Source organism: Antrostomus carolinensis, unplaced genomic scaffold, assembly GCF_000700745.2.
Source record: "Antrostomus carolinensis isolate BGI_N321 unplaced genomic scaffold, ASM70074v2 scaffold15958, whole genome shotgun sequence".
Taxonomy (NCBI): domain Eukaryota; kingdom Metazoa; phylum Chordata; class Aves; order Caprimulgiformes; family Caprimulgidae; genus Antrostomus; species Antrostomus carolinensis.
The window spans coordinates 24,280-51,251 of NW_010332449.1; the positions used below are offsets into that span (position 1 = coordinate 24,280).

General features: G+C 40.0%; 1 protein-coding gene across 1 annotated transcript; it reads right to left on the reverse strand.

The window, feature by feature from the left end:
• Positions 1 to 78: 78 nt before the first annotated feature.
• On the reverse strand, positions 79 to 26,972 carry CNKSR3 (CNKSR family member 3). Its single transcript, XM_029086370.1, has 12 exons — positions 26,813 to 26,972; positions 19,159 to 19,361; positions 17,700 to 17,787; positions 14,761 to 14,802; positions 12,746 to 12,865; positions 10,935 to 10,994; positions 8,181 to 8,249; positions 7,119 to 7,265; positions 5,224 to 5,348; positions 2,549 to 2,757; positions 1,843 to 1,944; positions 79 to 377 (listed from the first exon to the last, which is right to left on the reverse strand). Exons 2-12 carry the CDS (start codon positions 19,335 to 19,337, stop codon positions 79 to 81), a joined length of 1,440 nt encoding a protein of 479 aa, XP_028942203.1. The 5' UTR covers positions 19,338 to 19,361; positions 26,813 to 26,972.

The following is a 26,972-nucleotide window of genomic DNA, read 5'->3' on the forward strand; positions in this document are numbered from 1 at the left end:
TATGCATCAGTTAAGCTGAAAAGTAGAGAAGTCTGACCGATGAACAAAGGCACTTGGTAACAGTCCTGTGAACAATAGTCAATGAGTCAACAATTTCAGTCTCGTGATCCAACTGACCAGCAGTGAGGGCTCTGCAGAGGAAGATTTTGTGGATGATGTAACAGAGGATTTTTTAGCACCGTCCTCTTGAAAAGGAATTGTTGCACTGTTGTGGAGGTCTGTATTCATAAAACACCTGCTGCCTCGAATATAATCCGTTCCCCTCACTAAATGCTTGTCAGACATTGGCCTTGAGAGGGGGTGTTGCATGGAGGGACTTTCTTCAATTATTGGGGGTATCCTTTCATTACTGAAGTACCTGCAGAGGACATCTTCACCTGCGAGAACAGGAAGAAGTAAAGCCATTATTGCTGCCTTCAAAATCCTACAGTAACATTCTCTAATTTTATAAAAAGATTCTGGTTACATTTCAAATTACCCAGATTTTGGTTACCTGCATAACACACCTGGACATAAGAAGCTGTCAATAGATTTATGGATTTTTGCATCTTTGATTTTTTTTTTTTAAACAACACACAGAACAACAAAAGAAATTCACACACAGAGAGGATACCGTTTGACTGTTAAATTCCAGGTTCGCACACCAAAACTGCTAGTATAGACTACCTTCATGCAAATCATTATCATGAGTGAGACCTGACAAACCTTCTAACATGTGTCATTCAAGATGCTGATGGACCAGAGCTGAATCCACATTTATCTGCATGTAACTCATAACTAACTTAAAAGCTACAAATATTACTCTGGACAGCAGAAATATTTTGCAGATAAGTATATAACCACTTCCCTGGTTTTGATCATCGATTTGTGATGCTTTTGCTGGTTTTGCTCTTCCCTAGATACCTGACAATGGCTGCTGCTAGAGACCTCCTACTGGGTTAAACCGGCCTTTTTTCTGACCCAAAACAGCTTACGTACAAGCCTGCAGCACTTAAGTACATTTCAAGTGTCAAAAAAAGCCAACACAAAACCAAAATCAAAACCGACAAAAAAAAGCCAACCAACATACACACAAAAAACAGACCTGCCACCCGGTGACTATCCTGTTAGGCTTGTCACTTAGCCTGTTTCTAATATCCCTCCAGGTTGCTACTTCTTGTTATCAGCTTCTATTTTTGCATTAAAACAATAGAATTCAGCTTTTATTTTCCCAAGAATTATACATCAGCTTTCATAACTGATTTCAAGAATAAACTAAATAGTCATCCTTTCTTATTTCCACTAACAGGACTCATACCCTTTCAGATGCAAAAGAGGGGAGGGAAAGAAAGGCAGTGGGGGAAGGAAAAAAGCCACCCAACCTAATCCCCAGTATTATCAGCTTCTGTCTGTCTCCCATTCTGTGGCATCTGCAGAATATGTTGTTTTCCTACAGCAGTCATAGCAAAAAGCAACTCCTAAAAAGGCCCTACATTTTACTTTCGAGAACAAGCTTACTTCTACAACAGCCTCCACAGTGAACTAAACAAACAGAAAGACTTGCTAAAAAAACCCCTTTTATGATCAATATTAACTGCAGAAGAAAGGGAAGGGGGCTGTGCAAAAGCAAAATGGAAAATTTGTGCTATAAAGAGACAAGTACAGATCTGTCCTAGTCATTCTAGCCTACATTTAAAGCTTACAAGAATTCTAAGATGGAACAATAAAAGTTTGAGTCCCAGCAATTAATAACCTCACAGATTTCACAACTACCATCCAGCATTCATGCTAAAACCAACAACTACCATCTTGGATCAGTTCAGGAATACGCCAGCTCTAATCCTTCCTTCTTAATTCAGGCACTTCCATACTTGCCTTTTCTCCCTGGTGCTCGTGGCCTAGAGAAGGGTTCTGCAGCTCCTACCCAGCTCCCATCAGCTGGCATTGACAAAGGACGAGGTTTTCCTACAAGCAAAAGAGAAGGTTATGAGGAATTACATTAAGTTCACAAAAACAATTTATAAATTGATACTTCTCACAATTAAGCAAAGGGAGAGATACAGCAATACGCAGTTAAAACTGCAGAGAAGAAAAAACAAAAACAAAAAAAAAAAAAAAATTTCACAATTAAGCAAAGGGAGAGATACAGTAATACGCAGTTAAAACTGCAGAGAAAAAAAAAAAAAAAAAAAAAAAACAAAAAACACACACACACAAAAAAACTAAAGATACTTCCGCTGGTGAAATATAAGAAAACAATGTGCTGAGATTGAACAGCCACACTCTTACTCATTTACGGCAGCAGTGGACATAATAACCAAAAGTTCTAACCAAAATGCACCTGGAAATGGCCAGTCATGGCAGCTGAGCCCAGCTAAATGAAATTCATTAAAGAAATAACAGCATTTAAGTGAAATTATTTCAGATGTGGAATTTCACTCACTTTCACAGTTTGCACAGACTGCCCTTAATATCCATCAAGTCTAATGAGTAGCTTTCAAACATAAGTTATTCCAAACTGACCAAAGTGTTTATCACAACAGCAATAATGAAAGAGTAATGAACTTACCATAAGACTGTGTTTTTTCCCTCATCTTGGCTGGTAGGATATTTGCTTCCAAGCAATATCCAGGCAACTGATCTGAATCAGTAATAGTAAACCTTCGCCTTCGACTCTCCTGATCCAGAAAAGAATTGGGAGATTCAGCACCCTTGGATCCCAGTAGTGGCTGGCTGGGTTTGTTGCCTCCTCCATATACAAAACTCCCCTTTTCATCTCTGAAAGGACATTTCACTTCAGTTAGTGGCTTAAGAGAGTTTCATACTAGAGACACGAGTAGGTTTGAAAGAGGCTTCTAAGCCCCTAGACATGCTCCTGACAACTGGCATTGTGCTGCAAACAAGTTGAAGAAAAAACAAGTCAGGTGATGGAAGACTTCATTATAAACACATTTACCAAAGAGAAAAGAAGGCTACCCCCTTACGCTAATTCACTTTTAATGAGACAGCAATTTAACATACAGAGAAGTTTAGAGGTATCACCCCTGAAAATGTTTTTAAGAAATGAGACCTTCCTGCCCTGTGGGTATCAAAGCTCCCAATTCACTGCCTCCTCAGTACACAGTTGTGACAGAAGACTGCATACATAGATTTATCCATCTCTGTGTAATGGCAACACCTATTGCCTCCATTGCTATGCTTTTCAGTCATTTTAAGAGCCCAATAACTGCCACTGGATGGATATTCATCACCTTCTCCCTTCACCCAAAAGTGAGACCCCCTTGAGAGTTTCAGTAATAAATTAATAGTGTCTATACATGCAATTTTGAGCACTTCGTGCAGGAACTCCCTTCTCAGAGCAATTCTTCATTCCAAAGGTCAGAAACAGTCATTTTTAGAACCACCCCTTATGAGTACTTTTGGAAGAAAAGCTACCCTCCAAGTTAAGATTTGCCTGAGATTTGTTTGGTTTTTTTTTTTTCCCCTTTCCTGTACATGCTACAGTCTTACTGCTTGAAGCAACCATCAGCCAAGTCAGGCATAAAAATACACAGCTGACTGCCTAAGCACATGCATACCCCAGTATTTACAACAGCTCCCTGGCCAGCGCATACCACTTTTTCCATCTCTCCATCAAGAACAATGCTAGAGCTTAGTGAATGGGAGGGAGCTATTTATGGAGATTCAGGGACAAAAAACTGCTCAGAAGTGTTACACCCCAACCATATGTACATGGAGAGCTCTCCTACAACACCACCATGTGGAGACTGTGCAGTGGGGAGGGAAACCAGCCACTGCTCTCTGCCTCCCCAGCGTGGACCAGACAAAGCCCGTGCCAGGAAGGGAAGAGGATGATGAGGGGGGAAAAAAGAAATGACCATACAAGTGCACCAGTTTCAAGAGGAGATCATAACAAGCAGAGGTGAAATTAAAGAGACAAACAAGGTGAAAGAACTGCCCTTGCTCCTCTTCCTGACTGCTACAGCTTCCCATGTTTGCTTTCTTTAAAAGTCAAAGTCATGAAGCATTCCCCTTTCCACACATCATCCAGGACAAGTTTTACAGTTTGCATTGGTACTTCCTTCCTTGTTAAGAGGGATTCGGGTCTAAAGGCATCTGAAGCCAGGTATAACTTTGTGACTCTTTAAGAAAGAGATAAATAAACTGAACACATGCACAGAATTCACAAAAGTACTTGAAACGTAACGATTTAAAGAAAAGACCAAGGCATGCTAAACTCAGCTGTTGAATATACATACTTGGTTTTATGCCAAGAATTTTGATTATTTTAAATATTTTTTTTAAGAACTTAGCACACATAAACATGAAAAACAGGGAGACAGCAGGTCAAAGTGGGTCCAAGTTCAGTAAAGAGACCCCACATTGGAGAAACCCTCTCCCCCCACCCCAGTACTGCCCTGAAGACTGCAGTAATACAACCTCTGTCTCTGTATCAGGCCTTACATGACAGGAGACAAGCTCTCCTCCCATATGAGTCCCATATCAGAAGGTCAGAGTTTCTGCACTGGGCTATCTACATGTAACCTAAAGTGTCAGGGCAGGCCAGGAAGCATACCCAGCCTGAAAACTCTTTTGTCCACCATCTTCCCAGGTCAGCTGGCAGGGTTCTGCCCTAAGTCAACATGGACTTAAGAACAAACATAAGCTAGCCATACCATTCCCTCACCACCTCTTTTGTGTACACAGGTCTGCATTTTTATAGCTTACACCGCAAGGAAAAAAAAATAAAGTCGAATGAATTGACTCTCCCTTCCCTTCAGTATTCTTGTTTAATACAACTTGCAAGTTTAGCAATTTAAAACAACTTCTTTTCTATCCTAACTCACAACAGTTACTGAACTTGCTAAAAAAAAAAAAACCTCAACATAAAACAGTGGAAAAAGTTACAGACAAAAATGTCTTCTTGCTATGTGCAGACGGATTTAAGTAAAATCAAAAACATAACCCCACAACAAAACCAGGGATGACATCCATTCGTGTTTTGAGAACAATTATGATCTATGTGGCACACAAAAATTTTTTAATAATAACATCTATTTCAATCCTGGTAGTTTATGCATTTAAATATTATCTAAGCAATCCTATGCATTTCAGTAACTAGAAGAAAGTCTGAGATCTGCAAATTCCTCAGGTTAATTTGCACAGAGCTCTAACAGCAAGTCATCTCAGAAACAAGTGTAATAAAGGAGTTTTTTGTTCAGTAGTGTATGTTTATCTGCATACCGAGGAGAATACGGAACAGCTGGTGGAGGTGGTATATACAGATCCAAAATGGCTGGCTTCTCTTTTTTCAGTGAGGTATCCGTGGTGCTTTCTGGTGACTGGGTTGAAGCTGGCAGAGGACTGGTCTGAAATGTTAGACAGCTATCAAATATCTGAGCACTGATTTATCATTCACAAAAAGAGAATTCAATAATCAATAGTACCATTTCATCCCCTATTTTTATGCTTAATAATCATGTTAAAAACTCTTAGCATTTATATTTTCCTCCACCCCTAGTTTTGGCTAGCTTTTCAGTCCCTCCTACAGAAATCCCACCACAGGTAATGCATTGCTCAAGAGTATCTTGCTCTTTCCAGTTCTATTTTTCCTGCAAATTCCATAGAGAGAAAAAGCAAAGACAAAAATCCTTCTTCTATTTTTAGATCCATTAAAAGAATGTAAATTGTTGAATACAGATACGATCTGTAACACTTACAAAGCCTGTTCACACTAACCCTTTTCTATACAGTCCAATGCCTGGGGCATGGACTCAGGCAGGAATATGGCCAAGTGAACCATAAATTGCATAAAGTGATATAACTAGGGTAAAGGAAGCAAATGAAAAATATAGTTAGTATTGTTCATCTAAGCAAGTTTGTCATCTTACTCTTTGTATCTCACTTCTTTGTCCCCAGCATCTTGCCAGTCTCCTGTTTGCCTCTAGGAGAGCAAAGGCTTGAAGGACCCTTTCACCTTTGTCAGGCAAGAGGATTGAACTCTCCCCTTTTTGTCAAGGGCCTGCCCAGGCTTTCAGTCTGGCCACTCAGTTAATACCACCCCTGCACAAGCATCTGCCTTTTGTTGGTCAGTACACTGAGCTCAGAACTGTCAACACACCTCTCCAATGAATCATTCCTCCAAGAAAATGCTGCTTGGAACAGCCTATATCTCAGCCCACCTCAGATCTTCACACCAGCAACACAGTCCTTGCTTTGGAAAACTCACAGGATGGTGTTTTCTATTCTGTGGCTCTGATTAAGTGGCAGGCACGACGCCACAAAAACAAGACACAGGCATTGGTGAAAGGAAGGATAAGATAGGAGTCAAGCATGCATCCCCTACCCAGTTTGAGAGAAGTCTGCCTGCCTCGAGACTTGCAATAGCCACTGGCATTTCACAGGTTAATAATCTACCCTCACAGCTGCTGGAAGACTTATCTCAGAACAGGAGTAGGAATGGGAACTCTCCCTGGTTTTCTTTATTTCAGGTAATCAATTTAGATTCAATGAGGTTATTTCCTTCTGTAAGCATTAAGCTCTAAGCTTCCTAATATAACATGTCATTCCTCAACATGGTTATTTAAGTTATTAGCCTCACTCTTTGTCTACTCATTACCCAATCTGTGAATTGCCCATCAAATCTTATTTAAACAAGTAGTTTAAATAACCTTGAAAACACTCGCTTTTTCTCACCCTTTACCAGACTAAAAAGAGGACAAATACATAGAATATTCTAAGTTATTTCAGCAAAAACTTATTACTCTGTTAATTAGAGGAAGCATTTAATACTCCATGCTGATGAATTCCATACATATCAGCAGTTTCAGCAATTTTGACTCCAGTGAGTTCTCCCAGCAGCGTGCTGACTGATTAAAATGCTCAACACACCTAGTCCCTTTGTGTATCAAGAGGGGATTATCTGGGTTTAAAAAAAAAAAAAAAAAAAAAAAAAAAAAAGCCAAGAACATTTTCCCTTTTCTCTAGTACCCAGAAGAGGAGGACAGCTGTTCCACCTAACCTTTCCTGATCTATACTTAAAACATGAATACCTGGGAGCATTTTTGGTATTTCTCTTTTTCAAGTTGTAACCAAGGCACTCCCATCCCAACACTACAGTTGAGCCAGCAGCCTCTCACCTGCACCAAGGGTGGTTTCCAGCGCAGGTTCTTTAGTGGAGCAGGAGTGAAATGGAAAGAGCCAGTAGGACGTTTCTTAAGCAGCAGCCTAACTCCAGCAGGATTCTCTCGCAACTTTGCCACCAGATTTTTTAGTTGCCATCCAACCTGGAAGAGAATAAAGACATCTTTTTTTTAGCATTGCTTTTCTGAAAGTGAACAAACAAGAAAAAAAAAAAAAAAAACAAAAAAAAACCACACAAATAAATCAAGGGCCTGCCCAGGCTTTCAGTCTGGCCACTCAGTTAATGCCACCCCTGCACAAGCATCTGCCTTTTGTTGGTCAGTACACTGAGCTCAGAACTGTCAGACCTCTTCAATAACCCATTCCTCCAATAAAATGCTCTGTTTTCACTGTCTGTTTTAACATGAACCTAAGACAGAAAAGAGATCCAAAAGCCAGAATGAAGAAAAAAAATGGAAAGCTCCTTTTTTGGAAGGAGCTTCTTTGTTTTGTTTCAAAGAATGATCTCTACTTAAGCTGTAAATTAAACCTTGAGATATCAAGCACTGTTCTTTACATCTCAGCTCCAGTCCTAGAAGGATGCATGAATGTGCTCAAATTGAGTAACACAGGGATTCACAGTGAACTACTTTGTCATTTAGCTTTCTCACATTGAAGGCATCGCTTACCTCTGCTAAGCAAAAGCGTAATCTTTTTAAGTTCCTAGATGCAAATGATTTAACAACTATTTGGTGTTTTTTTAAAGCCATTCTTATCTGCATTCCAGTAGATTGTAACTGCATTTTAAAGCAGGCCTTAAATACAACATTAAATATTTTAATATGATGCATACGGGGTTTGAACACGAAATACTGCAGATTTATTTTATTGAAATATTGCAAAGAATTAATTGTAAGTCCAAGTAAAATTTTTCTTGAAAGCAAAACATTAAAAAGTCTCAAAGATTTCAACAGGGAAAGACCAGAACCATCTCCCGACCCCATCCATTCAGAACCTTTGGGGAGTGAGTTTTGCAGAGCAAGCGTAAGGGCAGATTAGTAAGGCTGCTTGTTACTAACCACAGTTTGCCGATTAACCTGGATCACTTCATCCCCAGCATGAATCTTCTGAGATCGGTCAGCAGGGGACTACAAGGAGGAAAACAAGAGACACATGCTTCAGCTGGTTTTCTTCCACCCCATAACAACCCCCACCAAGCTAAGTCAAAGGTTGTACCTATAATGAAGAGCATTGCTGAAAATTTTCACACAGTTAGATGTGCTGGACGTTGCATCTGCTGATGACTTGAGAAACACAAACTAATTCAACTTACAATTTATTTTTTACACTGAGGGAACTAGAGAGAAAGGGAGAAGGCACAGCCTACATCTGCCACAGGCCAACCATACTTAAGTGATGAGACAATCTCCACTGTACTTTTGCTTCCAGTTTATACTGTAGTCCCAGGCAGCAGCGGGAGAGGACTGAAGAGAAGAATTCTATCCTAACACAGCAACTATCTTAAACTTAACTTTCAAATGAACATATATTGATTTAAAAAAAAAAAAAAAAAAGATTTTGAATGTACAGAATCGAGGACCAAAAACCCTTCAACCCACAAAACAGATCCATCTCACTTTCTCTTTTTGTCTCCTAATGTAAATAAGAGCTACCAACTTTAATGTGAAATTATCTCTCTGCATCATGATGGTCAACAAATAAAATATATGTTTGCACACATCAAGTGTGCTTAGATAGGTATTTTCAAATACTTATCTAATAACAACACACCTTAGAACACGTTTTTCTTGGAACAAAAACCAAGCTCTGGGGAGCCATTAGTGAGGAACAGCTAAATGTGTCAATATTTATTTAGATTTATCTATGGCTGGTGCCACACACCACCTATCACTGCAGTTTTTAAATAACTGCCACACTGCCGTAACACACCAACTGTGACCAGCCTTGACAACACCCAAAGCGCACAGGCATATTGCCTTGGTATATTGCACCTTGGTCATGGGACAACTTGTCCTCCCATTCCCCCATCTCATGAGTAACGACCTGGCAGCAGGCCAGCTCTTCTTAGTGACTCCAGAACTGAGGACTTGGATTAAGGACTCCCTTCTCTTCACCACATCTTCAGAGCTCAAGTACTTTTTTTATTAGAAGGAACTGTAGGAATAAACAGTGCAACAAGGAAAGACAACATGGGGAAATTTGTGGAAGGCTCCAGCTGTCATGAGTAACCCCATTTCTTCATTGTCTTCTCGCTTCCTATGAGAGGAAATGCCTCTGTGGAAGGCCACACACATATGAGTCAACCAAGATAATGAAAAAATGCTGGGCCAAAGTCAAGTTTGTGAAAAACAAAGCTCTTCTCAAGCTGTCCTTTGGGTGATCAACAGCCTGTCTGGAGAAGGGTGGGGGACCCTTACACAGAAGACTCTTGCAACAAGTGCCCGCTAGCACAGCAGAGACTGCAATCGGATTGTGAGAGTGGGAGAGAGAGCAAAGTTTAGATCTACGCCAACGTGAAGTGGAAAGTCACAAGTAAGATGGCGCAACTCAGGAATCCTCTTGGTTGTCTGGTATCAAATGCGTCCACATTCTGTGGATAGCTATTAAAATATCATTCCAAATCTAGGAAGAAAGGATCATCTAAATGATCCCACACCAACAGAAAGACTCAAGTTGTTTATAGATCTCTCTGTCACTTGTCAAGTGTTGTTGCTCCAAAGGAAAGAGCTTCCCCAAAGGAAGAACTAGTGTTCATAAAAAAAGTAGATGTTTAGGTCAACACTCAAAGCTATTGAAGCAATACAGCCCCACTCCTGGCCTCCAAAATAAGATCTATATGCACAGGGAGCTTGGCAGCAGTCAACATTACATTCTTTCACATCTATCAGATGTTGAAATTGCTGTCAAAGTAGACTTGGCCTCCGTTGCAGATCCTATGCAGACTTCTGCCAGGGCAATATAGCATAAAAACTATAAGAGCTTTCAGTTTTCACTCTGAACTGCAAGCACAGATTTCCACCCACTCCTCCCTGGCCCTTGGACTTGGCAGGACTACAACTAGAACCACTGGTTCTCTCTTATTCACAAAAAAAAGAAAAAAAAATACATCACTGCAAAAGCCAAATTCCTCCACTCCTTTTTCTTTCAGCCACTGCTCCTGTAGAGCAGCACGTCTGACAACACCACAGCATCATCCGCCAGCCTCAGCTGCTGGCAAGAGGTCCACTGTGCTGACTGCCCAGAAGCCTCTAACAAAGTCTCAGCTAGAGAACTCTCAACATAAGAATAAAACAAGCAAAAAATACAGTTGCCTATCATTCCAACCATTTCCTTCCAGCAGACTGCTCTTTAAGCCTAACTTTTTCATAGTCTTTTTACTCCACAAGGTAATTTTGTCACTGGACAGCTCATTGATTTCATTACTCATTACTGAATTTAGCACACTATCACCTAAACATTCCCATTAGGAGAGATTGCCTTTGCCAGCAGAGAGCAAATGCATTCAAGACTGTTAAACAAGATACCATAAGCACTCAGAACAGCAGATACAGTAACTTATTAAAGCAATTATTTTAATGCCAAGCATTTGAACTAACTCATGTACTTGCAGAAACTGGTTTAATTAGACTAACAGTGAAACATGCAGAGACAAATATTTACAAATTGTGGATAAACAAATCATGCATCACACAGCATTTAAAGCAGTAATATTATGAAAGTCATATGCAAACCAGGGAAAAGTAGTAAAAAAGTCAAACTCAATCAAAGCTACTGTCAGACAGCCTGAGTTAATCTACATTTATTTCACTTACGTTTTCTGTAGTTCCAGTAATTACATGCAATCCATCATAAGTTGATTTGATGTACATTCCCTAAATGTAAATAGAAAATTAAGAACAAGTTTGAAAGCAAAAAAACCCACGTAACTTATCTGATTAAACAGCTGTTGGCAACAGACTCAAAACATTATTAGAAACACTTACCAGTTCACACATTTTCCCTAGAAAAGTGTGTGGTCTAATATTACAACATTTCAAACCTCTTCACAGATCACTTTTACTGTAATTAATTATAATATTTATAATGACTCTAAAACCCAAATATATGGAATGCAATTTAGAAACACTATCTGGTTGGCAATACCAAACACTGCTGATTTTGCTGCCTTGTCGGTCTTTCACCTCAAACAAAACTTAAATTCCTTACTGCTCAGTCTGCACTAGAGAATTACAGGTTTTACTAGATGGCCACCAGCTCTATTCACACAAAGCACACTTACACAGATGGGCTACAAATATTCTACATGTTCTTCTACAATTTCTCTTGGCAAGTCAATATACAGACTGCCTTGTAACCAGTGCTGACATAAGCAATAAAAGCTCTGGCAGAAGTATTTGTGGCTGTGTATGTTAATGCTGAGTGTGAGTGCAAGGACAAACTCAGATGAAGTGGGTGTTGACCATATGAACACCAAATTAAAAATCACTGACAGGCTATTAACTAATAATTACATAGATTTCCCCACAAGAGGAGACCAGAATATTAGTTTCATTATTCATGAATAAATACCACATCTCTTTATTGTTCCTACCTACATCTGTTTTTAGCAGTATTCACACTGAACTGTACAGAATTGGATGTTATTAAGGAGTCACATGCAGCTTATGTGCCCAAAGTTACCAAGCTTGCTTAGAAATGCAAGGGAAAAAAAAGAAAACCACAAGATTTTTTTGGCCCTTCCTTTCCAGCCAGTTCCCTTCCCTGCTTGCCTGTCAGTATCCAATCAGATACACCTACATCCTCATTTCTTACTTAGTCCAAGCTAGGCTGACTCCTTTGTTGTAGCTTATGAATTAACAGAGAGGTCCCCATAATTTCAAGAATGCATGACTGATTCAGTCAAATCCAATGGCCTAGGTAAAACTACAGAGCACAGTAAGACTGTAAAGCTTCCCCTAACAGTGTTCATCTCCTCTGCCTCCGGGGTCAGGGGGAATACAAATGCACTTAAGAATTTAAACTCCCTCCAACTCATTCTAACATGTCTGTTCCCCAGTCAGGAAATCCACCAAGATTTCAAACTCAGTTTCTCATAACCAGCACTCAGCTAAGCAGCATCCACTGAACAAACTAGATTCAGTAATGTTACACAGCCACTGAACATTTAAAAGGATTTATTGTGTTCCTGCTAACAGCAAGCCTCAAACATCTTCATATTCTTCATAATCTTGCTATAAACACACATAAAAATGTGTCTTTCAAAACACAAACAGCATTTCTCATCATCTTCTCCCTACCCCAGGCCCCACAGAAAAACAGCTGGTTAAGGTAACTTACAAAAATAAAATCACTGTTTTCATAGGCATCTGTATATTCCCAAACATCCTGCTCTAAGACACAAACCTGCAACACTTTACCAGCAAAAACTATATTTGGGATCAAACCTATTAACATGCATACCCATCACTCCAGTGAACCTTCAGAGTTTCTCTCCATGCCTCTTTCTGTTCTCCACAGGATATTAATGTTTTTGAAATATCTTACTATACACACGCATGCAGGGGCTCACAAGACTACTTATTAAACACTGGGGACATCAGGACACTCCAGAATCAGCTCTTACCAGGCCTTCCCCAGGTTTAATGTTGGTTAAATGAACCTCCTCCAGACACGCACACTGGCTCATCAATGGATCTGTAGTTGACCGGATAGCTCTATCACAAATGCCATTTAAAGTCTTGGCCTACAATGAGAACATATGAAAATCAGTTACAAAATTTCTCTCCTGGCTTCTTCCTCTTTTGGTTTTTAAAAATGGAAAGGCAATTAGTTCTAAAACTTGGTCCACTAATAAAGCATAGCTAAGAATTGCCGAGATAGAAGATTCATTTGTACAGATCTGTTCTACAGCATGTTTATCTTCTTACTGAAACCTAGTACAATCTGTTTCCATTAGTGCTACCTCATCATCTCTAATAGATGTCAACACATCCTCTGTTTAAAAAAAATAAACACACAAAACACAGAAAAAAAAAAATGGTTTGGAGTTTGTTTGCTTTAACTAAAACACAATCCATTAAAATACTGAAACATTTTGATGATTCCCTGTAGGAACAATTAACAGTTTCTCATATTGTTCTTTATTTCTGCTATTAGAATAAAATTGACCAGTGGTGCTGACCAGTGGTGCTAGCCACTGACTTATCTGCACAAAACTTTACAGTATAAGGTAGGAGGACATCCAGCATGTAAGCGTTTCAGCATTACTTCTCTCCGCTGTGTCTCTGAGCTGACCTCTTCTGGAATGCTTACGCAGGCAAGGTTCATATTTCCTTTTGACCAAAGCATAACTGATCCTAAGCCAACATTATAACTAAAGGCGAATTCTGACCTTGTGTGTGTGTCAGTAAAGTCAGAGGCAGAATGGCTTTGTCTTGTATAACTTTTACCTAGTAGAAGTAAGTAATCAGAAGAAAAAAAAATGTAAAAAAATCTGTGCCATCCCTGTACACTCACAAATTTCACTAATGCCCCACAGCGTGTTCGCAGTCTTGACATTAACTGAAGCAATGCTGAAATTCAAAGTAGGTTACAAAAGCTTAAAAAAGAGGGGAGGGAGGATTAGTACACAGTACAGTAGTCAGTTATACCTTGTTGGTTCCCAAATTGTGTAAGTCACCTTTCACAACAGGTTTGAATCCTTCAGTCAAAGTAGACACATGCAATTACAGGGAGTGGGGGGAGTTTTCTTGTAGGAAGACTTTGGTTTGGATTACAATGGGCCCTGGAAACAATAGTTCCAAGGTTTTTTGTTTCATTTTACATCAGATTTATAGAGCAGCAATAAAATAAATCAAAACAATGCTTAAGTGTGAATGTGAGGAACTGCTCAAACAAGGGAACTCCAAACAACAATACCTACTTCCATAGTGGGTGTGCGCAAATGGAAAAAGAAAGAAGAAAAAACACTCCCTTTTACGTGGTCTTATTATTTACAGACAAAATTATTTTTAGTTATTGTGCTACTAAATTCCTAAGCATCTATGAGCTAGCGGAAGGCCTTATCAAAGAGCACAGCCTGGTTCATGTCAAAAGCAGGAAGCGATGATTAACTGTTTAAAAATATAAAAAGCATTCCATTACGCTCCTCATTTGGTCACAAGGCTGCTTCAGACAACACTGAAAACTCAGATCTTTCAAGCTCAAGTACAATTAGAGACAGAACTTCAGTTCTGTGGCAGGGCAGTTCTTCTACACGAAGAAGTTTAATAAGGCAGCATCTGCTTATTAAGGCACTAAATACACATCACAGGCATAAATGGTTTATTTAGTCTATGATCATTCTACAGTACCCCTCCCTGCAAAATTAGAGATCTAAGTTCTCTTGAAAAAATCATTGTGCAATGAAACCAAGGAATACTTGAGTCTGTGCTATTACATACACTGCTCCTCTGTTCAAATTTCATTGATTTCCTCTACAGTAAAGAATATTCACAAAATGGTCCATAACACTGTTTATTTGCATGATAAGCTTGTATGTGTGGGATTGGAAAGCTGTAGTCAGTACAGCTGGCATAGAAGTCACTGAAACAAATGTGAACGCAGGCAAGCTGAGCTTCAACAGAAACATGTACTTACTACAGTCTGAACTTTATCTTCCATGTCAGCCACAGTGCAGTCCTAAAAACAAAACAAGAACAAAAGCCCTACATTAATCAATAAACATGTAAACACATCATCTCTGAAAATTCTGCAAAACTGCCACTTTAACCTCTAACTGAAATAATTATTCTTGCTGCAGGGATTAATCAGATTAGTTTCACCCAGAAGGGCTCAAATGTACTGTTAAACAACTATTTTCTGGCCCTGGTACAAAGCAATAATAAACCCTGGAAACTAAAAGAACATGGGATTCAATTACAGCAGCAGACTATTCCAGAAAAGCAGAACCCTGCACAATAAAACTAGACTGTCAGAAGGTCAGGCACACAAGCTTGCCTCACACTGATAAACCCCGACTCAGGTGCTCTTCTGTCTCAGGCATCAAAATGGATCTAAAACATATTGTTAAAAATAGAATGAAAAGTGATTTTTTTTTTTTTTTAATATGCCGTCGATGACATTCCTGAGGGCCAGAGGACTGCACACAAAGCATTATTTACACAGCCCAGGTACAAAAGTGTTTCAACCAAAATAAGTTAATGTAACAGGCTACAGAAATCATCATTGTTTTCTGCAAGAACAGCTGAACTAGAGAATGGTTTTGGACTCTCAGATTAAAAAGTTATAACAGCAAGTAAGTAATGCAACAAGATTTACAATATCTATAAGGAGAATGCTCCCAAACCCCAAGCATTTAAACAAGCTTAAATTCAAAGATACTTGCTGCTGACATCTCAATCTGCAAAACTATCACACAATGCCTAAGAGATCTATCCAGGAGCTGTGAATTGAAGCTGTTCTATATTTCTGATCATTCTCAGCAGTACTTCTGTTCCTTCCGAGCTCTATTCTGTGTTTTTAAAGATAGAAGTCCAAAAAAGCATACAGTCCTCCAGATATGGATACACCAGGGATATATAAAATATCTCAGCTATGTTCTCTTTTACATTTTAATAGTAAGTCTTAACCTCTTGTTCACTGTTGTGATGACCACTGAGGACTCGGCTCACACTTTTTTCAGCCCGTCACGAAAAGCTTCAAGATCTGTCCTGAATGCTACTACCAAATTTAGATTCCATCATCATGCATCAGCATCATTTCTCTGACAAAAACATCTGCATGAATCAATAGTGAATGTCACCTACCATCGTGCAGCCCAGTTGCTCAGTATCACAAAGTACTTCTGCTGCTCTTCATTTTATATTTATGTGGATTATTATTCTAACCCTAAAGTTTGCCAAAAAACATTAAAAAACAATGGAGCAAACTCTGTTCCTTATATCTAAACAGCTGTCACTAAAGTGAATTGGAATCTTACTGCATTCCAGTCCTGCCTTATTATCTATCCACTTTTACACATAATTTATGGTTATACAGAGCAGCATTGGTTCCACAAGAGCCACATCAGTCTCTTCTCCATTATGAGAAGTGACCACTTATTCCTACATTCTATTCCCTAATAAGAAATACCTTTGAAGTCTAAAAACTCACCTAAAGATTTTTCAACTGTATTTCTCTTTTCTACATGTCAGTGGACTCCATCAGATCATTCTAACATATTTGCAGTGTCCCAGGACAAAATAGTGTTGATTCTTCCCCCATTAATGCTTTTTCCCTTATACACCAATCCCATTCTTTATTATAGCTCACATCAAATTGTCAGAGAAGTACTCTAAAACTTTTTAAAAGGCTAGGGTTGGTTTGCCAGTTTCCATTCCCCTGCCTTCAAAGGCTGATTTAACTGACAGATTAGACACCCTTTTTAGTAGTTTTATTAATACAGTTCAGCAATCTCATATCTCAGTTCCTGTAGCACTCTTGGGTGAACACCATCTGCTGCTAGAAACAGTTACTGTTCTACTTCCCAATCTGCAGATCTGTAGCTGTAAATCACTGACTTTCTGCAATTGCACATGTAGCTCCCAAACAAGAAGGGCATTCAGCAGCAAGCCAAACTTGTGCGTCTTTGAACTTCTAATACCCAGACACTATCCTTTCACAACAATCCAGCTGATATAATTGAGTACCATAATAGTTTGACAATTCACAGGATCTTTCTGTCCTTTGACATCATCCCCTACAAAACAGGGAGAGGAGAATCACCCATGTCACAGGACATGGCTCTTCAGAGTTCAAACAACATATGGCCACAGATTAGTGGCTACAAGCAGGTTTGGCAGGAGCTGAAGCCTACACATCAAGTTTCACAGCCAAAGCAGTGGCACACTATTAGAACAGTTTTGAAGACAGCCACTGTTATTGAGAGAGCAAAATTACATTACTTGCCAAGACTGTCACAGTTTTTATGTGCTCTTTTAGCTGTTATGAGTGCTCATCACACAACTGATAATGGAAAGTTTTGAAACAAAACACTGTGTTCACACACACCCTGAGCAGAAGAAGCCTGGCTAGCAGGATTTATATCATAAAGGTGGCAGCTCCTTCTGTTACATGCAGCATTTCTCATCTGATGGCTCAAACACTCTATATGGGACAAGACCTAAGGAGTGTGCAAGTGTGGGTATAATAACCAATGGAGTAATATTTTTGTTTAGAGTTAGCACTGATAACTGATTTTCAATATGTTGTTTGGAACTTTAAAATCTTCAAGTGCAGACCAACTATTTCAAAAACTAACCCTCTTTCCATTAAAGCTCAAGAAAATATGAGTAGCCTTTAAACCACAGTCACTTAAGCAATAGCAAAATTGGAAATTAAGTGTGTGTGGGGGAAATCCCAAACAACTCAGAAAAATGGACAACTGAAACTGACCTTCATAAACCTTCAAAGTTCGAAGTAAGCTCTTATTTCCAGATCTGCCTTCCCATTAGCACTCTGCACACAGCAAGCACGTTACTTCCCCAAACATCCCCATTCCTTCCCCTTAGGAAAACAAAGGGGAAAAATCAGCTGACCTTCTGAACAGTAGTAGTGAGATCCAAGCAGAGTTGAATGATTCTGTTCTTCATTGATGAAAAGTCAGCAATACCTGTAAACGGAGTCCTGCAACAAGAGAAAAATCCCCTTGTCTAGTCCTGTGGTGAGCAAGTTCAGAGAGAAGAAAATTCCCCTTAGATCAAAGGGACCAGTCTTCTCCCATCCTGCCTTATCAGTGAGGAACAGCACGTGAGAGCAAGAGCTGTAACTCTGACATCCATACAAGCGTGAGGACACAGTTCTACAACATAATTATTCCTGACTGCATAGTCCTGCTCCACCCTTGCACCAAAACTGATGAATGTCTAGTCCTGTGGTGAGCAAGTTCAGAGAGCAAAACCAGAAGAAATGGTCAATTTTCTAAACTACAGTTCTCCCAGCTGTATGCTCAAGTCATATCACACTGACTGCATTGTAAAAATCACACCCTTGGGTTTGCCAGTGAGTAGATTTCTACCTTCCAACTCTGATTACTAAACTCAGCCTGGAGAGAAAAAAAAAGTCTCTAAAAGAAGAAAAATGGATTTTCACATTTTACACACAGAGGTGCAGTGAGGCTCAATCTTAGAAAATAATCGTTACAGGTAGGATGGCCTTTAAAACCTGTAGAGTCTCACTTCAAACCATCCAGACAGCTGAAAAGGCTAGAAGGGAGGTTTAGATCTATCTCCAATTTGGAAATGGACAATCCAGTCATCTTGCTGATGACAAGTTGCAGAAGAAATTTAGGGCAAGCTGCCAGCAACAGGGTGAGAGAGGAGGACCAGGTGAGAGGCACAAGCCTGGACACAGAACCATCTCATCACTGGAGAGCAGAGGTATTGAAGGATAAAAGCTCTCCTTGCTGCCGGTCCCCATGCAGCTCTCCTCCTAACCTTCCTCCTCAGGAAAGCTGGCAAGGGGTTTGAGAATTTACATTCATCTGTTACCCTGACCAGCATCCCAACCAGCACCAGACCGGCTCTGTTGCCTGCTTGCTTCCGCTGCAGCTGTCACAAAACAACCCTGGCTCTTGCCAGGCCAAAAAAAAAGTAATAAATAAAGGCAGACGCAGAGGGACAGGCTCTCCCACTGCTTGGTTTTCACATCATAGAGCTAAAGCCACAATTTCAGCAAAACATGCCAATGACAAGTAATTTAGAAGGTGAGAAGGTGAGAGGGGGAAGTTGCATGTATGAGAAACTGGCCTGAACAGGAAGACTCCTACTTTTATAAATACAAGTTTGGATGCAATGCTAACAGTTTCACTGATTTTGGCAAGAGTGGAAGCACAAGAGTAGATATCCTAAATTAAATTTGTCCACTACAGGCCTTCTGGCAATACCAAAAAAAGGGGTAAGCAACATCAAGAAGATCCTTACACCCAAGCATCTAGAAATTGCCCTGCAAGAAGAAACAATTCATTGCAGCAGTAAAGTATAAAGATTTTATTCTTACCTGTCCAACCATGCAAGTAAAGCTTTAGCAGCACCAATAAGCTCTACCACAGAAGTAAGGAATTCATTGGGGGGCTTGCGAGAGGTATTTCCATCATAATTTGAACTCTTCCTGCGGCTGCTGATGTAATTTTGCAGATTGTTGGATGATGCTCGCAGCTTGAGAACCAGGTTCTTCATGTTGTCTGTTTCAAGGCCATAGTTCTGCAAGTAATAGTATTAAGTTTGATAAATCTCCCTATTGAGTCGTCCTATTTATTATACCACAAGTTACAAACTCATCTGGGATGAAAGGTCTGAGGATTTGCCCAATTTTTCCTGTTTTGGTTTGGTTTTTTGGCAAAAATGCCTTCTAAGATTTTTTCTACACTACAGCCACTAAAGAATATTTTTGTGGGTGCCAAACCCCCTCAGTTTCTGACATTAATGAGATTTGAGGACACTTTTCAATCAGAATGAAGTCCCAGAGTCCTATCAGTTGTCATTTACCTTTAAAGTGTAGTTGAAGTAACAGGATTGGGTTATTTTTCTTTTTGTTAAGGAAATTTCTTAAAATGTTTTCTATACTGTGGTACATAAACAGTGAAGTAACATTTCATTCACAACTAAAGATAAATTTAATCTGGCAAGAGATAAAAACATCTACAGGAAGCAAATGCAATTTCACAGTCAAAAGTTGGAATAAATATTTGGATCACAAGTTTTCAGTAACTGTACTCCTTGATCACTTGCAATTATTTGCAAGTTTGAGGACTGCGTTAACACTAGACTTAATTAAAACCATTCTTAGACATCATATTTTTCATTCACCAGTATCTCTGTAAAAAATTTTCAAAACTAAAGTATCTGTAAGTCCTGCCTGTAACTTCAACTTTATACCACCAAACCACATTCTGTAAGATTAAAATCCAAGTGTTTTAAGCAACACATTGATCATCTCATTCCAAACACATCAGAAATGATATATCTGTTCTGAAGGCAACTCAGTTTTGTAGTCAGGATTTTCTTCTTTTTACTGCCAGTGTGCAGATGTGAGAGTTATGTAGCAATGTGTTGCTGAGTAGCTTTGGTTTTGAGCTCTCCCACCTTGCAAAACCTGTGTGAGCATCTTCCAAAGGTTAAGACCCAGGCAACACTTAGTTCTTTTAGACTGAAAATTAAACAAAAGAACCCCACAGAAAACTAAACCACCCAAAAACATCATAAACCCTGCCTCTCTCTATTATTTTGCTGCTGCAGATTCTTTCAACCAATCTCTAATTTCCACAGTTTTGTCAGCTATACTATCTATTCTTTCTCCTTCCCTTCTCAAAAAAATTAAAGCAAATCTTAATTCCATGCAATTACAAGTTTCCAGGGGTTCCCAACACCTCCACTTAAGATCACCCAGGCTGGAGGGAAACTCAGGAGGTCTCAGTCCAACTTCCTACTCACAGTAGGTTCAGCTCAGACCAGCTCACTCAGGGCTTTATCTAGTCAGGTCTTGAAAATCTCCAAGGACAGACACTGAACAGCTTCTCTGGGTGACATAATCCACCCTTGACTGTCCTCAGGGTGAGAAAGTGTTTCCTTAAGTCCAGCCTGAACCTCCTGTTGCAAAATCTCTCATCCTCCCACCATGTACCAGCATAAGCACCCCAAGCCAGCTCTCTTCATTCAGGCCACGTCCACCCACAGTAGGTGCTGGTGGCTGCTATTAGGTCTCCCCAGAGTGCTTTCTTCCCCAGGCTGAAGAAGTCCCAGTATCTCAGCCTCTCCTCACAGGTGAGTACTCCAGCCCTGACCAACCTGATGGCCCTCTGCTGAGCTTGCTTGGGTTTGTCCATGTCCTTCCTGTACTTGGGGGTGAGGGAGCACATGTAAACTAATGAGTAAAGGGTGATAATCACTTCCTTCCCTCTCCTGGCCATGCTCCCATTAAGACAGTCCAGGATGCTGCTGACTTCTTTACTGCCAGGGCACATTGCTGGCTCATGGCTCCATTCCCTCCACAGTCAAGTGTCCATAACACAGGCTGGAATATCTTATATTAAGTTTCATCTTTTGTAACAGAACCTTTGCCCCCTCAAAAAAACTCACCAGTGTAAGGAGAAGTTTCAGCTACTCAGCTACCTTTAAAATACCTACCACTTCCTATGGATAAGATCCCAGTGGGACAAGTTATACAAGTGCCTTCCTCATCCCCCTGAGGGCTCTTGGCAAGGAAGTACCCTTAAAGTGAAGCCAGGAGTAGGGGTCAAGAGGATATGCCCAGTTAAAAAAATGCCACTGTTGCAAGAGCAAAGGATATCCTTAAATTTTCCAGGATCACAGAGAAGGAAAAGTTTAGATTACTAAACAATGTTAATGTACCTGCACATCACGTGTGAACTTATCACCTTTTAATTTTAACAAAACAAACAAACAAAAAAAAAACCCTACCAAAAAACAAGAGCATCATTCAGATGTATTTCTGGCAGTTTTCTCCTCCTCACAGGACATTACACATTAGTGTATTTTCAGAGGAACACTTTTTCAGCAACAGGTCTGGCTGTGGGATAAGGTCCTGTGATCACAAGAATCTGAAGTAGCCACGTGCCAGAAATCTCCCTTTTTAACAGAGGAATTGGAGGATGCTGACCCCAACTCCTTCCATACAGGGACAGAAAATACAAAATACTTTTTTCTGTGCAGTAATATCACCCTGGTCAGAACTTGCTAGAGTAATATATTTAAGTATCTCCAGGTCCTTCTGTCATTCAGGTGCAGAAATTGTGCTCACCACTTGTGGGTGTCTGATTAGAAACAACCCCAGCACTCAAGAGGACACATATTGATATACCAGGTCAGATTTTGGGTTTGGCCCTAAAATATTCACATATTCCTTATCAGACCTCTTTCACCTTACTTATACAGCAGGTCAATCTGGTAGGACTTTTCCAGTTCAGACAGTTTTTAAATAATTCTGTCAAGTAGTTCTCAGTTTTGAGGTGGACTTCAGCAACACCTCCCTTGACCTGCTGGCTGCACTTCTTTTGATGCGGCCCAGGATACAGTTGGCCTTCTGGGCTGCAAGTGCACATTGCTGGCTCCATGTCCAGCTTTTCATCCACCAGTAACCTGAAATCCTTCTCAGCAGTGCTGCTGACAATGCCTTCATCCCTCAGCCTGCACTGACACCAAGGATTGCCCCAACCCAGGTGCAGGACCTTGCACTTGGCCTACCTAGCACAACAGGGAGCATGCAGCTCATCAATACAGGCAACTAAATTCTCCAACTCTGACCTATTTGCTGTAATACACAGAAAACATTATGCCTCTTCACCAGACGTAGCAATGCTTCTATCCAAGCTGACACTACATGATCACCTCACACATAAACACTTACTTCTGCTATTTTTCTGTTCCTTCACTTGCAGCATCCAAGTTTGTTGGGAGGACTGATTTAGGGAACTAAACCATTTTTAAAAAGTCTACTCCCTTTTTTACTGTAGTGTACTCTTAGCTGGTTTAGCTCCCTGAAGTAGCTCACCTCAGGGCCAGGTGAGTGCAAGCACAAAAGATCACTAATCAGAGGACAGGAGGGGGTGGAGGCAGCAGCTGACTTGGATTAATTTAACTTGTCATGGAGCTGTAGCCCCAATTCAGGATAGATAGGAATGTTGATAGCATGGCAGCACACCAAACAGCCTTCACAGTGATACACAGTTGAAGTGCAAAGCTTATCAGGCTTTTTTTTGAAATATTTCTACATGACTGAGGCTACAATGTTTAATAGATTATTATTTAAGCAACCAAAAAGTTTTAGATGTTGCTCATGAACCACAGAACATTTTCCTCTTTTTTTTTTTTTTTAACATTTTCCTATCACTCCCAATTTAAAACATCAAAGTTGCTTTCATCAAAACACAGGCTGAAGCCAGCGGTCAAGAGCACCCTGTGTCAAACATTCCCAGGTTGTCACTCATTAACCTTGGGAACCACATGCAGGGCTGGAGCAGGAGACAGCAGGCACACGAGAGAGCACATGCACACAAGAGCACACTCTTTACAAACTCAATTACATTTAATGAGAAAAAGTACACCGACCAAATAATTGCTCAAGGTCAGGCAGCCAATATAAAAGAAAAGTGTGGTGAACTGAAGTCAAAAGAGCACAGCAGTTGTGTCAGAGCTGATTAGGGCTGATCCAGAGCTTTGCCACTGTGCAGGGGCAGCCCTGCCTTCCCCTTCACAGCCATGTTCACATGCTGCGGGGTGATAAACTGGACCTGTTGGCTGATCCAAATGAAAACTAGTTCTGGGGAAAAAAATAAAAACAGATTGAACCCCTGCTCAAAAGCTGACCCAACTCACCGCATGCCTATATAAACACCAGAGTTAACACACGGCACTGTCACAGTCACCCATTCTCGCTCTCTCCCTTTTAACAAAAATGCATCCTAAAGAATCCTTTGGAGTTCCAAATTTCCTAATAAACAGCACTAAATTTAAGTTGACACCTCTAGAAAACTGAAATCTTATGAGGTGGTGCACAGATGTGGTCCTTTTGACAAAGATTAGCTGCAAAGGATAAATCGCATGTTCTATTTTATGTTATGATGTTTTATTTTGTTGCACTGCAAATACGCTGGCAGAACATTACTATCAGTGAAATTATCAAAGGCACCATGCAAAAACTCTGTTCTTTTTGTTCTGTGGTTGGTTTGATTTTGGTTGGGGGTTTTTGGGGGGTGTTTTTGTTTTTGTTTTTTAGATTGCTTAAAACTAGTATCTCTTCCTTCTAACCTCAAGAAAAATCAGCTGCTTTTTTGCTTCCAAACGCTCCCATCATACAGTGTAGGTGAAGATTCAGAACCTTAATCCAAAGAACACAGTAAAAGTGAAAATATTTGCATACAGTTTCCTGCTAATATTGGTAATTTTTTATGTAATATATTTATTAAGCCCAAACAAGCAAGTCTACTCACCAGGGAATGATGAGCAAACACTCAGTTTTCACCAGCACTCTAGATGCTTTTTGTCCCAATTATTTGGCTGAGAAAGCTTACTTTCTGGATCCTGGCCCCTGCTTTGTGGTTTTGTATGAGTTTAAAAAGCATATTTATATGTTTGTTCCCCCCTCCCCCAAATACTTCAGTCAACTAAGAAATGTCTTCCTCCCATTCCTTTTCTCGCCCCAAAACAACTATTGTCATTGACAAAAAGATGAAGGAACACAAGTTAATGTGGTTTTTTTCCCCTTTTTGGGGAATTCAGTTTCTTTGATATGTCCTCTAAATTCCTTAAATAAGTCTTCAACACCTGTTCAGCAAAGCCTGTTAGATCAGCTCGAGGGCAAGAGAAATGTGCGCTCACAAGAAATCTTCACTTTTATCCCTGTCCACGCTTTCTCTTGCTGCCTCTTCAATTGCAGCTTTGTTGCCTATATTTTCAGCTTGGCAGTGTAGCTGCCAAAGAGGGCTCTACCCCTACAAAATTGAGGTGGAGGGGAAGCATATTTGGTGTCCTTTCTCAAGGAAAAGCCTACCTTCACACTGTATGACTGATCTACTAGGGCTGGAAAAAATATCTGTATGGTCAATGCTTGAAAATAGTTACTGCAAGAGAAAGATGCTCCAAAGACAGCTGCTTCACTGTCTTTAGAGCCACTTGTGTTCTTCTGGTGCGAGGGAACCAAAGCACCGATCTGCTGCTCAGCTGGAAAACTTGCAAGGCAAAACTAGACAAAAAAAGGGAAATTCTTCTTGAGGACTCCAAAACTGAGGAACCACCAAAACCTTCTCTCAGCCCTTCCCTCCTCCCCCAGGAATGACAAATTTCAAAGCCTGACCTCAGGCTGGTCCAGCCAATGCCACATTTCCACAGTGTGAGGTAAAAGCAAAGTGGGGAAGGGTGGGGGGAAGAAGGGGAAAAAAAATCCACAAAATAGTTCCTTCGCTTTTTAATTCGAGGCCCTAAAAGTTAGGGAAATGTCACCATATATGCACACAGACACACAAAAAAATCCACAAAATTATATCAATACACAGACCCACTTTCAAAGAACTAATGCAGGTGGAATAGGGAAACCTTTGTTCTCTTACACAAAGAGACACCAAAACAAAAAATTGGTTGTCACCAGGCCTTAAAACACACCATCATCCACTTGGGAACAAAATCAACAGTGATCTTACACAACAATCCCAAAAACTCAAGCGAAGGGGCACCAAAAAGGTGACAAAGGGCATACCTAAAACACAGGAATTCTCCCACCACCTCTTAAAAGGGAACAAGGACATTTCAGCTGCAACATGTGAGCTCTGTCTAATGCATTAATTTGAGCTGCATTTCAAAAAGGATTTCCAGAAATGAGTCTGAGGTCAAAACTTTTGTCTACAAAGGAAATTAGAAGGAAATTGTAGGAGATAAAACACAGCTTTAGGTTCTGGCAGTTGTCCAGCTTTGTTCATTTTATTCTAATATTTTAAAAAGTAAGAAGAAAAAAGTGCCTTTGGGGGCTGCCACATCCATTACTTCAGTCAGGGCTGTATACAGTACACAGTATGTTTACTAACTCACCAGACCTCTTCACTCACCCGACACATCATCCCTTCCCACAACATGAACTGCATTTCAGGCTAATTCAATTCTTCTGCTAGATTTTCAAGTTAAATGTTAAAAATTTTTGATAGATCAAATACTGAAGAGGAAATAAAGTGTTTTTCAAACATAAGGACAACTCTTTGGGAAACATTTCAGATTGTATGAAATGATTTCATTAAATACACTTCTTTCAGTACAAACTATCCAATTTGTTCCTGGTTATGGAGCACAAATGTTCCCTGTAGCACCTCTCTGAAGCAAATAAAGCACGTAACATGCAGGCAATAAAGACTTTCCATTTTAAGAAGAGTATGCTCAGTGCTGCAAGCCTTGCCTAAGGAAGGGAAGGCGGGCCACTGCCGGCCAAGGAATCATCAAGCCCCTTCTCCTTGATGTAACCATGCATATATATAGGTGCTCATTCACTGCGTTACATCAAACACATCTTCAAGACTGTGTCCAAACTACAGCTTTTAAATAAATCCTGCACTAGCAAAACAATCTGAAATATTTATATTCTTTTCAGAGTGATTTTGTTTTAAAAGTACCGATGCAGTTATATATCAGGAGTAAAACAGAGGAACAGCTTAAGTTCTGAATCCAATGAGAGCTGAATGTGGCTGTAACTTCAGTTAGCAAAACATCCCTCATTTCAAGAATATTTTCTTTACTTTCTATGTAGACTACAGAATTGCCCTAACCCCATATCAACTGATGTGAGGAACCATTAGCAGCTGTAATTTCAATGGTATGTCTTCTGTCTTCTATGACAAATTCATTCTACTCAGTAGCAATTTTAATCACACTGTTCACTAGCAGGAGCCACAAGATCCAACCATGCCATTCAGAAAACTTCTTTCTTTAGAAATGCAACCAAATGAATTAGCATTGCCTCTTATTAGGAAAAAGTTAAAGAGCTATGAACAAAAAGCTTGCAAGAATTAAACAAATTCTTATTTTTTTCTTTTACCATGATGTGTAACAGAAAGCAAGAGACACAGGTGTTCTGGTTTTATCAAACTTGTCTTAGTTATTCACCCAAAAGAGCACTTTCAGAAATGCTCTGCACGTCTGTTCACCGCTTAACTAACCAGTGCACACAGGAGATCCACAGCCTCTAGAACCAGTTCTTGGTGTCCAATCCGTGAGATACCCAAATCTTCAAGGTCCTGGTGAGAAATCTGTAACAGCTGTTCACCATTTATCTTCTCTCGTTCAAATTTATGGACATACTGCTGCAGGCAATCATCC